This window comes from Apium graveolens, chromosome 2 (assembly GCF_009905375.1).
Source record: "Apium graveolens cultivar Ventura chromosome 2, ASM990537v1, whole genome shotgun sequence".
Taxonomy (NCBI): domain Eukaryota; kingdom Viridiplantae; phylum Streptophyta; class Magnoliopsida; order Apiales; family Apiaceae; genus Apium; species Apium graveolens.
This window is the reverse complement of record NC_133648.1, coordinates 98227535-98241239: the sequence shown is the minus strand read 5'-3', so window position 1 is coordinate 98241239 and position 13705 is coordinate 98227535. Positions and strand designations below refer to the sequence as shown.

The 13705-nt window shown below is 38.8% G+C and overlaps 1 protein-coding gene and 1 non-coding gene across 2 annotated transcripts; one reads left to right on the top strand and one right to left on the bottom strand.

Annotated features, from left to right (window-relative positions):
- Positions 1–2088: 2088 nt before the first annotated feature.
- Positions 2089–2451, top strand: LOC141691637 (uncharacterized). Its single transcript, XM_074496404.1, has one exon. The coding sequence runs from the start codon at positions 2089–2091 to the stop codon at positions 2449–2451; it is 363 nt and encodes a 120-aa protein (XP_074352505.1).
- A 3755-nt stretch (positions 2452–6206) lies between these two features.
- On the bottom strand, positions 6207–6311 carry LOC141709438 (small nucleolar RNA R71). Its single transcript, XR_012570014.1, has one exon. It is a non-coding gene; the product is annotated as a small nucleolar RNA R71 (small nucleolar RNA).
- Positions 6312–13705: the final 7394 nt, after the last annotated feature.

Sequence of the window (13705 nt, the reverse complement as noted above, 5' to 3'; positions counted from 1 at the left end):
GTATGTGAGTTTGAGGAGGAAGTTAAGAGGGAAATTTGGTGGTTTGTTTGTTTGGGAAATGTGTAAATTCTAGATTCGATAATTTCTCCATAAATAAAATAAGACGGTAAAAAAGGATAAATAATAAAACAGTAAATAGATGCGAAATAAAAGGGTGTAAATTCGGAGAGTTATGTAAATCTGAGGAAAAGAAAGAGTCTGTGTTAATTATGGTAACTGACAAATCAGAGTATCTGCCACGTTACTTCTGCCGACTGTTACTGCATGCACGTAAGCATGTACTATAATTGAACAGTTTAGTACGTGGGCCCATCTTTTTTTTTGTCTGTTGACTGTGGGCCCCGATTAAGGGTTTGGTGAGCTAAGGCTGGCCCGTCAGTTTTGTTTGAGGAGGCATCTACATTTGTTGACAAATTTAATACCACATCATTTACGTTAATCGAGGTCTTGCCTTTTTCTGCCACGTGTTTTTTTAATTTCCCTTTTAATATTTTGTGATTTGTTCTTTGTTTAACAACTCAGAACAGCTTATCTCGAGAACCAAATTCATTTTGATTTAAGATTAGATTCACACTTAACCATAATACCCATAAATCATGTTTTTTTATTTTTATGTGAGACTGTAATATTGCAGCAGCTGTAAAATTATTGTCATCAGCAATTCTTTTGCTTGCTTGCAAGGGTTGGTGTAGGTTCTATTTGTATTTTTTTTTTGAAACAATAGGTTCTATTTGTATTAAATTTACACTGCAATACCTTTTAAATATAAAAGTTTAACATAAATAAAACACGGGTAATGATGAAATATAGTAACTTTGCTGGATGTAAAAGTCGAATGATCTTTTTCTTAACATGGAGAGTTAAAAGCTGCGGGTAAAAAATAGCAAACGCGGCATAAATCAGAATAGGTAAACCCGAAATTATTACATCTCCAACACAGATTTTAAAACTAATTTTCTTTAAAAGAGTATATGATAAAATTAGAACTTCTTTGTCTAAAACATGCAAAAAACCTGCGATAGAAATTTAACTCATATTCTTTTGGAGGAAACGGATAATACGCTCGACGATACTCATTTTTCAAATTAGGGACTGTTATCTGCGATACACATGCTTATTATCCGTCATTTTTACAAAATAAATTATCACCATTTTCAAATAGGATATAGCAAATAAAGACGTTCAGATGTAACATAATTTCTTCGCGATATGTAATGCAAAACACAACCATTATTTATCTCATTATGCCCGCGCTACGCATTAAAAAATATTTAGAGAAAATAAGATAAAACAAAAAAAAAGTATAACCGGGTTTTAAGATAAATGTTAAGGAATAAAACTAGGGTCGTAATTGTAATTAATGTTAGGGTTGAGCTTGTTAGAAGAAATTGATGATATCAGTTCATAAACTATTAGAGTTTATTATCAGCATTTGATATCAGGGTTTAGCAGAATGTGACGTCATCAGCATATATCATCAACATTTGCTGATCATCAATTGATATCAGTATTTGATCACTTCAGCTGAAAGTCAGGAGAAATCAAAGAAGGAAAGGGTTTGCAGAATTTAAGTCGGTGACGGACTTTACTTCTAGTAACAATCAAATTAAGGATATGTTTTATGATTCCTTATTGTACTAGAATAGGATTCATTATTTGATTGTGTGGTTGTGCAGTATATAAGCACATATTAGGTTAACACTTTATGTGTCGCGTATTGATATATTTTTTGTGTAACCTAGCAGCTCTCAAGGATATCTGTTCATCCTTTGAGGGATTAGTTTGTAATCAGTTTTTGTCATTCAATATCAAACCGTTTATGTTTGAATCGATTTATCTGCATAAACTGTATTCACCCCCCTACAGTTGTATTAAGGACCTAAAAATTGGTATCAGGGCTTGCTGTTAATATACAAACAGATTAAAATCTAAAATCAAGTTATAATGGTAGATAAAGAACCTCAACAGAATCCCCCACCTACTCCACCAACAAATTAACCTATCAGTCATAATATAAGCCTATATGAGGCTATCAATGTTCTAATCCTGAAGATTCATGAATATCCAATATGGAAGATGAAGATGACCATGTGTCTGAAAGCAACAGATCCTGAATACCTGAGCAGGATTTATGATGGTACTCATAGACCAATGAAGCTAGATGTTGCTGTTGCTGGCGAAGAAGAAAAGATGGTTGATAATGATAAAAAGGACTATTCTCCTGAATATCTTTCATCCATTATGAAAGATGCAAAAGTGAGATACATTCTTCATAGCAGTCTTGACAGTGTTATGTCCAACAGAGTTATTGGATGTAAAACTGCCAAAGAAATTTGGGATACTCTGGAAGTCAAATGTCAAGGAACCACCGCTATTAAGAAGAACATGAGGACAATATTGACTCAGGAGTATGAACACTTTGAGTCAAAATCTGATGAGTCCTTGACATAAATCTATGACATATTTCAATAGCTGATGAATGACTTGTCTCTGGTTGACAAATAATATGATCTTGAAGACTCTAACTTGAACTTACTTCTTGCACTCCCAGAAAAGTGGGACTTAAAGGTCACATCAATCAGGGATAATTTTAAATTCTATGATACATCTCTAGATGAGATCTATGGCATGCTGAAAACTCATGAACTGGAGATGGAGAAAAGGAGCAAGAGGAAAGGACCAAGAGCAAGACAAATTGCTCTCAAAGTTGAAGAAATGCCAAAGGAGAAAGCCGGGAGAAAAAGCCATTCCAAAGGAAAGGCTATGATTGCAAAGTCTTATAATGAGTCATCAAACTCTGATGATGACTCAAACTCTGATAAAAAAACCAGACTCTAAAAGTGATCATGATAACAATGAAGATATTGAACAAATGGAAGCTCTGTTGGTTAAAAACTTCAAGAAGATGGTTTACACAAACTTCAAGAACAAGAACAAAAGATTTTCCAGAAAGAGCTCTAGTTCCTCAAACTATGGTAAGAGGAATTATAAAGAAACTCAGATGTGAAGGAGTCAAAATCTGGAAAATTTGACAAGTCAAAGGAGAAATGCTACAACTGTGATGGAGTAGGACACTTTACAGCTGACTGCAGAAAGCCTAGGGCTGAGAGGAAACAAGCATTGATAACCAAGAAAAAGAATTGGGATGATACATCAGAATCAGATGATGAACTCAACTATGCTCTTATGGTAAATGCTGATACTGAGGCTAAAAATTCTGAAAAAAGGTAACATGAAGAATTCTCTAGTCCCGGATATTGGATACTCAAGACACATGACTGAAAATAAATCCTTTCTATAAGAGTTTAAGGAAGAGGCTGCCCCAAATATTTCTTATGGAGATGGTAACTTAGGAAAGACTTTGGGATATGGATAGATTAAACTTGGAAATGTCATAATTGAAAATGTAGTTCTGGTTGCAGGACTCAAACATAATTTGAACGGTTTGAGTCAGATCTGTGACAGAGGTTACCATGTGAGTTTTTATGAGGAATATTGTGAACTTGTTAGTAAATCAGATGACAAAATTGCAATGACTGGTGTTAGATATGGTAACTTATATGAAGCCATGGTCTCCACAAATAATGATAATTCCGAAGTATGTCTACTGAGTAGAGCATCTGTGAAAGACAGCTGGAACTGGAATAAAATACTTTCTCATCCCAATTTCAACAGTATCAATGAACTTGTGAAGAAAGATCTTGTGCGAGGATTGCCCAATGCAGTATTTACTCCTGATGGCTTATGTTATTCATGCCAGAATACCAAACAAAGGAAAATATCTTTCAAGAGTAGAACTGAATCCTCAATTCTTGAATCATATCACTTGTTTCACGTTGATCTTTTTGGACCAGTCGATGTAATGTCTATTGCAAAGAAGAGGTAGGCACTTGTTATTGTTGATAAATAAACAAGATACATATAGGTGTATTTTCTGCACACAAAGGATGAGACACCATCCATTCTTCTTGATCACGTAAGAGAACTGAAAAAAGGATCAAATCACAAAGTCAAGATCATTGGAAGTGATAATGACACTGAATTCAAGAACATCACTATGGAGGAGTTTTGCAAGTACAAAGTAATCAAGCAAGAATTTTCTGCTCCTGGAACTCCACAACATAATGGAGTTGTGTTAAGTGGCATTTATGTCCACTTAGAATGCTCTATAAAGGCCTGGATTGATGTTTTGTACTCAAGTTATTTGTGTTTTTGATGTATTTTGTAGTGTTTTCACATTTAAGACATATATCAGGGATCGAGGTGATTTAGCATTGCTTTGATGCTAAAATGGTGTTAGGAAAGAGTCGTGAAGATCGCTCGTGCAAAAGCCATCAAGAATCAGCAAATAAAGAAAGCAATTTCAGTTTTTCCAGAAGGATGGCGCGCCTGCGCTATGCTAGCGCGCCCGCACCAAATAAGCAAAATGTCAGCGCGCTGGCGAAGCGCGCGGCCGCGCCAGGTTGGGATCATAGCTACCTATTTTTACTATAATTTTGATTTGCTGGACTTCTGGATTAATTGGGCTGCTATATAAAGACAACTTAAAGACGTTTTTCATAACGGAGCTTAAGGAGAAGACAACAAGAAGACCTATAACACAAATACAACCAAGGCGAAGAAGATATAGTTTATTCTTGTTGTAATCTTGGAAGCTCGTTTCTTGTTTTATGAACCTAATACTCTTGTTTAAACGTACTTTGTTTATTATTCATTTTATAAAGACCTAGATTATTATACCATGCTTTCATCGGAACCCGCGGTGATGATAAGTTCGGTTATGGGCTAATGTTATCGTGGGGTTCTAACGGATTTATTTATGAATTTCAATAGTTAATATGTTTTGATACCTTAGTGTATAGTGATTGTATGATGTCCTAGTATCGGTTGTGCTTATTCGTCTTATGAGCGTCGCGAACTTATAAGATAGTGTGTTAATCTCTAATGAAGTGACAGTGAATTTAGAGGTTTAGAACTTGCCATGCTAGCATAGGTTCATGTATTTGTTATGCATGATTCATAGGTAATTTTATCCATATTAGTTGGCCTATGTAATCACGATAGATAACTTGCACATTAAACCGTTATGTTATCAAATTCTATAGACATATAGGGTCTCAATATAATTGGTATCTATTCAACTTCTATCTCTTTTGTGGATGTCTGGTAGTAGGGTATTCGTGCAACGAAAGTTGGTGTTTACTAGTTTCGTGTTGTCTGATTAGTGTCATCACCATTGTATGCTAAGGTTAAGAACAAAAAGGCTATTGAATGAAGTAGTAATGAAGTTTAGAATCCCGTGTTTGTGTTATATAAGAAAATCAACCTTTTTAATCTCTTAGTTAATTGTATGTTATTTTATAATAATCTTAGTTATAAACAAAACCAATTTGTTATTCGTCTTAGCATTGAATAATAACCATATCATTGTTGCATTAAGTACATTGATTGGAATTAACCTAAAAGAGTCTATGTGGGAACGGATTAGAATTAATTCTATATTACTTGCGAACGCGTATACTTGCGTGTAGTTAAGCGCGTGTTTTCGCCCTAAAAAGTTTTTGGCGCCGCTGCCGGGGACTCGGTGTTAAACTTTAGTTTATGTGTTTGTCATCAGTGGTCGTTAAAGTTCATTGACTCGGACATTGTTACTTACTTGTTTCCTTGTCGTGTTTCAGGTACTCTAGCGAGCATGTATGTGTACGCATTCTCGGTCTCGCAAGAGAACACTGGATAAAGCGGAGGAAGTAGTTGAAGAAGTTCTTGTTGAAGAAGTTTTTGTTGATGAGAATGCTGAAGAAGAAGCTCTAGTCATAATGGGAGATCAAGCAACAAATCCATAGGCTTTCATGGACTATTCTAAGCCGAAGATCAATGATAATCAGTCCAGCATTATCAGGCCAACCATTGCGGCTAACACCTTTAAAATCAATTCGAGCACAATTCAGATGATACAAAATTCAGTTCAGTTTGGGGGTTCTCCTATAGAAGATCCTAACATGCACATTAGGGATTTCATCGAGATCTGCGATACTTTCAAGTTCAATGAAGTTAATGAAGATGCTATTAAGTTGAGGCTTTTCCCATTCTCTCTGAGGGAGAAGGCTAAGTGTTGGTTACATTCTCTACCACCAGGATCCATTACTACTTGGGAGGATCTTGCTCAAAAGTTTCTCACTAAATTCTTCCCTATGGCGAAGACATCTGCAATCAGAAATGCTCTTACTCAATTTGCGCAGAAAATGGGAGAATCTTTGCGAGGCTTGGGATCGCTACAAAAAGATGCTTAGAAAGTGTCCTCATCATGGGATGCCTGACCGGATGATCATTAACTGCTTTTATAATGGGTTGGATGCTACTTCTAGACCCCTGCTTAATGCAGCATCAGGAGGAGCATTATGGGCTAAAATCTATGATGAAGCTTATGAATTGATTGAACTGATGGCTGCTAATGAATACCAGAACCCAACTCAGAGAATGACTCAAGGCAAAGTAGCATGAATTCTGGAAGTGGACACAGCTACTGCTATAACTGCTCAGCTTCAGGCTTTGATGATGAAGGTGGATTCTTTGGCTAATTTTGGAGTTAATCAGATCACTAGTGTATGTGAGCTTTGTGCTGGTGCACATGAAACAGATCACTAATTTTGGAGTTAATCAAATCACTAGTGTATGTGAGTTTTGTGCTGGTGCGCATGAGACGGAGCAGTGTGCTATTTCTAGTGAATCAGCTCAGTTCGTGACCAACTTTCAGAGGTCGCAGCAACCAGCTCCGGCCACTTATCATCCCAACAACCGCAATCACCCTAACTTCATCTAGAGCAATACTCAGAATACGGTACAACTGCTCATCAGCCATATACAGCAAATCAATACAACCCTCCTGGTTTTCAACAGCCGCAATATGCACCAAGGCCACAACTCCAACTTCCGCAGCTACCTCAATCTAATGAAAAATCTGAATTGGAGGAGTTGAGGCTCATGTGCAAGATTCAACCCGATTCTATCAAGACCTTGAGAATCAAATTGGGCAGATTGCTAATGCTTTGCTTAATCGATAACCTGGTACACTCCCTAGTGACACTGAAGTACCAGGCAAAAGGGAAGCTAAAGAGCAGGTTAAGGCAATCACATTGAGGTCTGCGAAGGTTGTAAATCCCGAAAAATCACAAGTTTTGGAAGATGAAGCTGTGGCTGAGGAAGAAGTGCAGAAGGAAGCAGAAGTGGAACTAAGAAAGACTACTGTGGAACATACTCCTCCTGAGGGTAATACAGGGGAGAAACAGAACTATCCCCCACTTCCTTTTCCTAAGAGGCTGCAGAAGAAAAAGCTGGATAAGCAGTTTGAAAAGTTTCTGGAGGTGTTCAAGAAACTTCATATCAACATACTTTTTACGGAAGCTCTTGAACATATGCCAAGTTATGTGAAATTTATGAAAGGTATTCTCTCTCGTAATGTGAAGATTGATGACTTAGAGACAGTTGCTCTCACGGAGGAATGCGGTGCTGTGCTGCAACAAAAGTTGCCTCCGAAGCTTAAAGATCCTGGAAGCTTCACTATTCTTTGTACCATTGGAAAATTGTCATTTGACAAATGTTTATGTGACTTGGGAGCTAGCATAAATTTGATGTCTTTGTCTATCTTCAAAAAGTTGGACTTACCTGATCCAAAGCCTACTTATATGACTTTGCAGTTGGCCGATTGTTCTATTACATATCCATAAGGCATTGTGGAGGATGTCTTGGTCAAGGTGGACAAACTCATCTTTCCTGCTAATTTTGTAATTCTTGATTTTGAGAAGGATAAAAAGATTCCCATAATCTTAGGAAGACTATTCTTGGCTATTGGCCGGACCTTGATTGATGTGCAGAAGGGTGTGCTCACTATTTGAGTACTGGATCAGGATGTGATATTTAATGTTTTCAATGCCATGAAATTCCCTACTGATAATGAAGAGTGCTTAAAAGTGGAGTTGGTCGATTCCGTGGTTACTTCAGAACTTGATCAAATGCTAAGGTCTGATGCCTTAGAGAAGGCCTTGTCGGTATTTGAATGCTTCTCCTTGGAAGCGAAGGCTAGATATGCCTTTTGAATCTCTTGGATTGGAGGATCTGAACAAGTCTCCAAAGCGCCTCAAGACATCTATTGAGGAAGCTCCTACACTTGAGCTTAAACCATTGCCTGAACACTTAAGGTACGCTTTTTTAAGTGATGCATCTAATTTACCTGTTATTATTGCATCTGACCTTTCAGGTAGTGATGAGGAAAAGCTCTTAAGAATTCTGAGAGAGTTCAAGTCAGAAATTGGATGGACTATAGCAGATATGAAGGGAATCAGCCCTTCTTATTGCATGCATAAAATTCTGCTAGAGGAAGGTAGCAAGCCTATTGTTGAAAAATAGAGAAGGTTGAATTCGATCATGAAAGAAGTTGTGAAGAGGAAATTCTCAAGTGGCTAGATGCATGGATCATCTATCCCATTTCTGACAGTTCTTGGGTGAGTCCAGTTCAGTGTGTGCCGAAGAAAGGATGCATCACCGTGGGAGCTAATGAAAAGAATGAGGTCATTCCTACTCGAACAGTCACGGGGTGGAGAGTTTGCATGGACTACAGGAAGCTGAACAAGGTCACAAGGAAAGATCACTTTCCTCTTCCTTTTATCGATCAGATGCTTGATAGATTGGCTGAGCATGAGTACTATTGTCTTCTGGATGTCTATTCGGGTTATAATCAGATTTGTATTGCTCCAGAAATCAGGAAAAAACTACCTTCACATGTCCATTTGGTACTTTTGCCTTCAGAAGAGTTTCTTTTGGTTTATATGGAGCACCTGCCATATTTCAGAGATGCATGATGGCTATCTTCTCTGATATGATTGGTCAGAATGTGGAGGTGTTTATGGACAATTTCTCTATATTCGGTGATTCTTTTGATGAGTGCTTGCAAAATCTTGGCGCCGTTCTTAAAAGGTATGTTGAAACCAATCTGGTTCTCAACTGGGAGAAATGTCACTTCATGGTGTAACAAGGCATCATTGTTGGGCACAAGGTCTCTAGTAAATATCTCAAGGTGGATAAAGCCAAGGTGGGGGTAATTGAAAACCTTCCTCCACCAAATTCTGTTAAGGGAGTCCGCAACTTTCTTGGTCATACGGGTTTCTATCGGCGTTTCATCAAGGACTTCTCTAAAATCTCTAAACCCTTGTGCAATCTTCTAGAGAAAGATGTCCTGTTCAAGTTTGATGGCAAGTGCCTAGCTGCTTTTGAGAGCTTAGAAAAGAGTTTGATCACGACACCGGTCATAACTGCACCTAATTGGGATGAACCTTTTGAAATGATGTGCGATGCAAATGACTATGCAATTGGAGCAGTTCTTGGCCAGAGAAAGAACAAAATATTTCATGTGGTCTACTATGCGAGTAAGACACTCAATGGTGCTCAACTGAACTATACTACTACTGAGAAAGAGCTATTGGCTATGGTTTTGAGAAGTTTCGATCTTATTTTCTTGGGACGAAGGTGACAGTTTTCACTAATCACGCTGTGATTCGCTATCTCGTCTTTAAAAAGGACTCGAAGCCTAGATTGATTCGATGGGTTCTTTTACTTCAGGAATTCGAGTTAGAAATCAAGGACAAAAAGGGAACTGAGAATTAAGTCGTTGATCATCTCTCTCATTTAGAAGATCTAAGTGCAACTTCACAGGATAAGATATTGATTAATGAGTCTTTTCCTGATGAGCAGTTGTTTGGGGTGCAAGAGGAAGAACCATGGTTCGTATATATTTTGAACTACCTTCTGAGCAATATTATGCCTCCAGACTTGTCTTCTGCTCAAAGGAAGAAGTTTCTTCATGATATGAAGTGGTACATGTGGGATGACCGTTTCTGTTTCGGCAAAGAGCTGACCAAATCATCAGGAGATATATTCCGTACAACGATACATGGGGGGTTTGCGATACTATCATTCGACTGTTTATGGAGGCCACTATGGTGGAGAAAAGACAGCAGCTCGTATCCTTCAAGTAAGATTCTTCTGGCCTACATTGTTTAAGGAAGCGCATCAGTTTGTTTTGAAGTGTGATCGATGCCAGCATGTTGGTAATATGTCCAAGAGGGATGAGATGCCTCTTAATGTGCTTCTCGAGGTTGAAGTCTTCGATGTTTGGGGAACTGACTTCATGGGGCCATTTTTCTCATCTTAAAATAATAAGTATATCTTGCTGGCGGTTGATTATGTCTCGAAATGGGTTGAAGTCAAGGCTTTACCGACAAATGATGCGAAGGTAGTGCTTAATTTTCTTCAAAAGCAGATATTCACAAGATTTGGGACTCCAAGAGTCATAATTAGTGACGAGGGATCGCATATCTGCAATCGCAAGTTTATTGCCATGATGCAAAGATATAATGTGAATCATCACATTACTACAGCCTACCATCCTCAGACAAATGGTCAAACTGAGGTATTTAAAAGAGAGATTAAGCGTATTCTAGAGAAAGTGGTGTGTCCATCGAGCAAACATTGGTCTTTGAAGCTGGATGAAGCTGTTTGGGCGTATAGAACAACGTACAAGACTTCGCTAGGCATGTCACCATTTCAGTTGGTTTATGGTACGGGATGTCATTTTCCTGTGGAGTTAGAGCATAAAGCGTATTGGGCTTTGAAAAAGTTGAACCTTGATATGGATGCAGCTGGTAAGAAAAGAATGCTTCAATTGAATGAACTCGATGAGTTTCGGCTTCAAGCGTATGAGAACAACAAAATGTATAATGAGAAAGTCAAGAGGTGGCACGATAGGGGTCTTGTGCTCAAATAATTTGTGCCGGGGCAACAAGTTCTTTTGTTTAACTCTCATCTCCGTCTTTTTCCTAGAAAATTGAAGTCGAGGTGGTCAGGGCTGTTTGTTATCAAAACTGTGTTTCCACATGGAACGGTGGAGATTTTTGAGAATGATCCGGGCCAAGCGTTCAAGGTAAATGGACAGAGGTTGAAACATTACTATGGGGATACGGCAAATCGCGAGGTGGTTAGTGCCATTCTATTCTCCACTTGATCTCGAGTTTCTACGTCAAGCTAACGACGTAAAGCAAGCGCTTCTTGGGAGGCAACACAAGTATATTGTACATTAGTAGATAGAGGAAGAAGAAAATAAGGTGAAAACCACAAAAAATCAGAAAAAGAAAAAAAATCCAGTGCCAACTACAGCAGCACGGCGCGCCCGCACTGAAACTCCAGTAGCACGATGCGCCCGCGCTGGTATGGGGGTGGCCGTGCTAATTTTCCAGAAGCAGGCGCGCCCGCGCTACCAGGCGGGGCGGCCGCGGTGGCTTCCCGGACCTGAAAAAAAAAGAAATCAAATAATCGGAAATTTTAACACAAAATCAATTCATACCCGAATTTCCCTCCTCCACTTCCCATTATTTCTATTCCAAATCAATTTCATTACCCCCATTACTCCCATTAATCCCACTTCTTTTTCATAACTAATTCCTAATCTCTTATATATATACACACACTTATACACAAACTTCTCCATCAATTCTCAAATTCTCAAACACAAATCTCTTATGCCCACATCTTTTCTTTTAACTTGTTCAATCTTAATGGCATCCAAAAGACAACGAACCCAAGTTAGCAGCATCACCACCGTTTCTTCTAGCGTTGGGGGTGTGATGCCCGAGTTTTCAACTCCGGAGGCTCAGGCGGAGTATACGAGGCTGCTTTCGAAGCCTATTGCCAAGGAGCGAAATTTTCTGCCATATGGGAGGGATGGTAAGTTATTGGAGATTATTGTGGAGATGGGTTGGATTGCTTTTTGTGAGGCACCAGCTGCGGTGCCTATGAGTGTGGTTCGCGAGTTTTACGCAAATGCAAAGGCGGATAAGAACGGTTTTACTGTGATGAGGGGGTTGACTGTGGATTACAGTGTGAAGGCCATTCATCGGGTGATAAATCAGCCCGAGATACAGCATGAGCAGGAGGATTGGAATGCGAAGACCGGTGAGGATTTTGACTTGGATTTGATAGTTGCTACGTTGTGTGTGCCAGAGACTCACTGGAAGTTCAAGAAGGGCACGAACGAGTTTGCCATTTTCCCTGCCTTATGCATGAACAGGTTTGCATGTGCATGTAATTCTTTTATTTGTGCCAACATCATGCCATCTTCTCACGTGCATGATGTTATAGTGGAGCGTGCACGGTTATTATGGGGGATTCTTCAGGGAGATTATGTGGATCTCAGGATGGTGATTTATCAGGGTATATTGAGGTTTCTGCAAGGCAGTACTATGGGTTCTATTCCCTATGCGTCCATTGTGACAAAGTTGTGTGTGGCGGTTGGAGTTCATTGGCCAGCACACGAGCAGCTGCAGCTACCTAGTGCCTCGATTGATAGTTCGACGTTGTTGAGTATGCATGAGTGGTACGGTGGTAAGCCTTATCCGAAGGGGCTTGGTTATTCCTATGACCACTTTCCAGGTGGACGTCCAACACCACAGGGATACGCTAGTGGTACGACTCAGGCGAGCAGAGCAGCTTGTAGAGCTGAGTTGGGTGAGGCTGGTCCTTCATGGTCACAGCAGCAGCAGCAGCAGGAGGAAGCACAGGATAATGCTGGTTTGGGTTCAGCGCAATATAGGTGCTTGATGAGGAGGATGGATATGATGCATAACATCCATAGTAGGTTTGCATATGATCTCACCCAGGCGTTGGGGACTGCATTCAGAGCCACATGAGTTGATATCCAGTGGCCAGTATTCAGTGAGGACTCTGTGTACTCGCCTCCAGACACTCCTGACACTCCACTCGTTGAGGGTGATGATCCTGGTTCCGAGTAGGTATACCTGATTCCTTACTATTACCTTTACTGGGGACAGTGAATATTTTAAGTTTGGGGTTGATAGTTAAGGAACATATGTTTGTGTGTGTCCATATAGTTTGCATATTCATGATAGTTTAATTCATATAGTTGCATATTTGCCATGTAGTATTTTATTTTATTTTATTTTGCATGTTAGTATGGTTGCATACAGTTCATGTATTTGTATTATAACATGATCCCTTAAGTTTACTTTTCCGACTGATTTGTGATATTGATGCTAGTGTAGTGATGTCGTGTATAGTGATGTTAAGTCCTATCGAGTTGATTTGCATGCTAGAAGCAATATAAATTTCACTAAGTCTTATAGGTTGCTTGAGTGCTAGATCATGGTCATGGTTTGTTTGTTTGTCGAGGTTTAATCACTTATTTATATTTAGAATTTAGGATATTCTCTTAATGGTAAAATAACATGAATATTTAAAATTGGAGAAAAAAATTGGATTTCATTGCTAGTTGTTGTGGCTAGGTGTCAAATGGCTAGTAGCCAACTCAATTTATATGAGTAGTCTAGGGTTGAGCGAGATGAAGCGAGGCACACTCGTTCGGAAATCATGTGAAAAAGAAAAAAAAAGGAAAAAATATGTGTTATGTATAATTGATCACGAGTGGGCTCTTTAATACTCGAGTTATTAAGTTCTTAGGGGATTTTGTGCCTGGTGACCTAAGACTTTCATAGTCTGGGATTTAATAACCTAACACTCGCTACATGGGTATTATTGTATAAGTCTTTTGTGGACCTCACTCATTGCATGGTCAAATAAGCATATATGTGTTGTTATGTGTTGTGAATAAAAGCATGAATCCATATAATAACTCCGATATAAG

Coding starts and splice junctions, on each gene's coding strand:
- LOC141691637 (XM_074496404.1), top strand. CDS start 2,089: ATGTGTCTGAAAGCAACAGATCCTGAATACCTGAGCAGGATTTATGAT.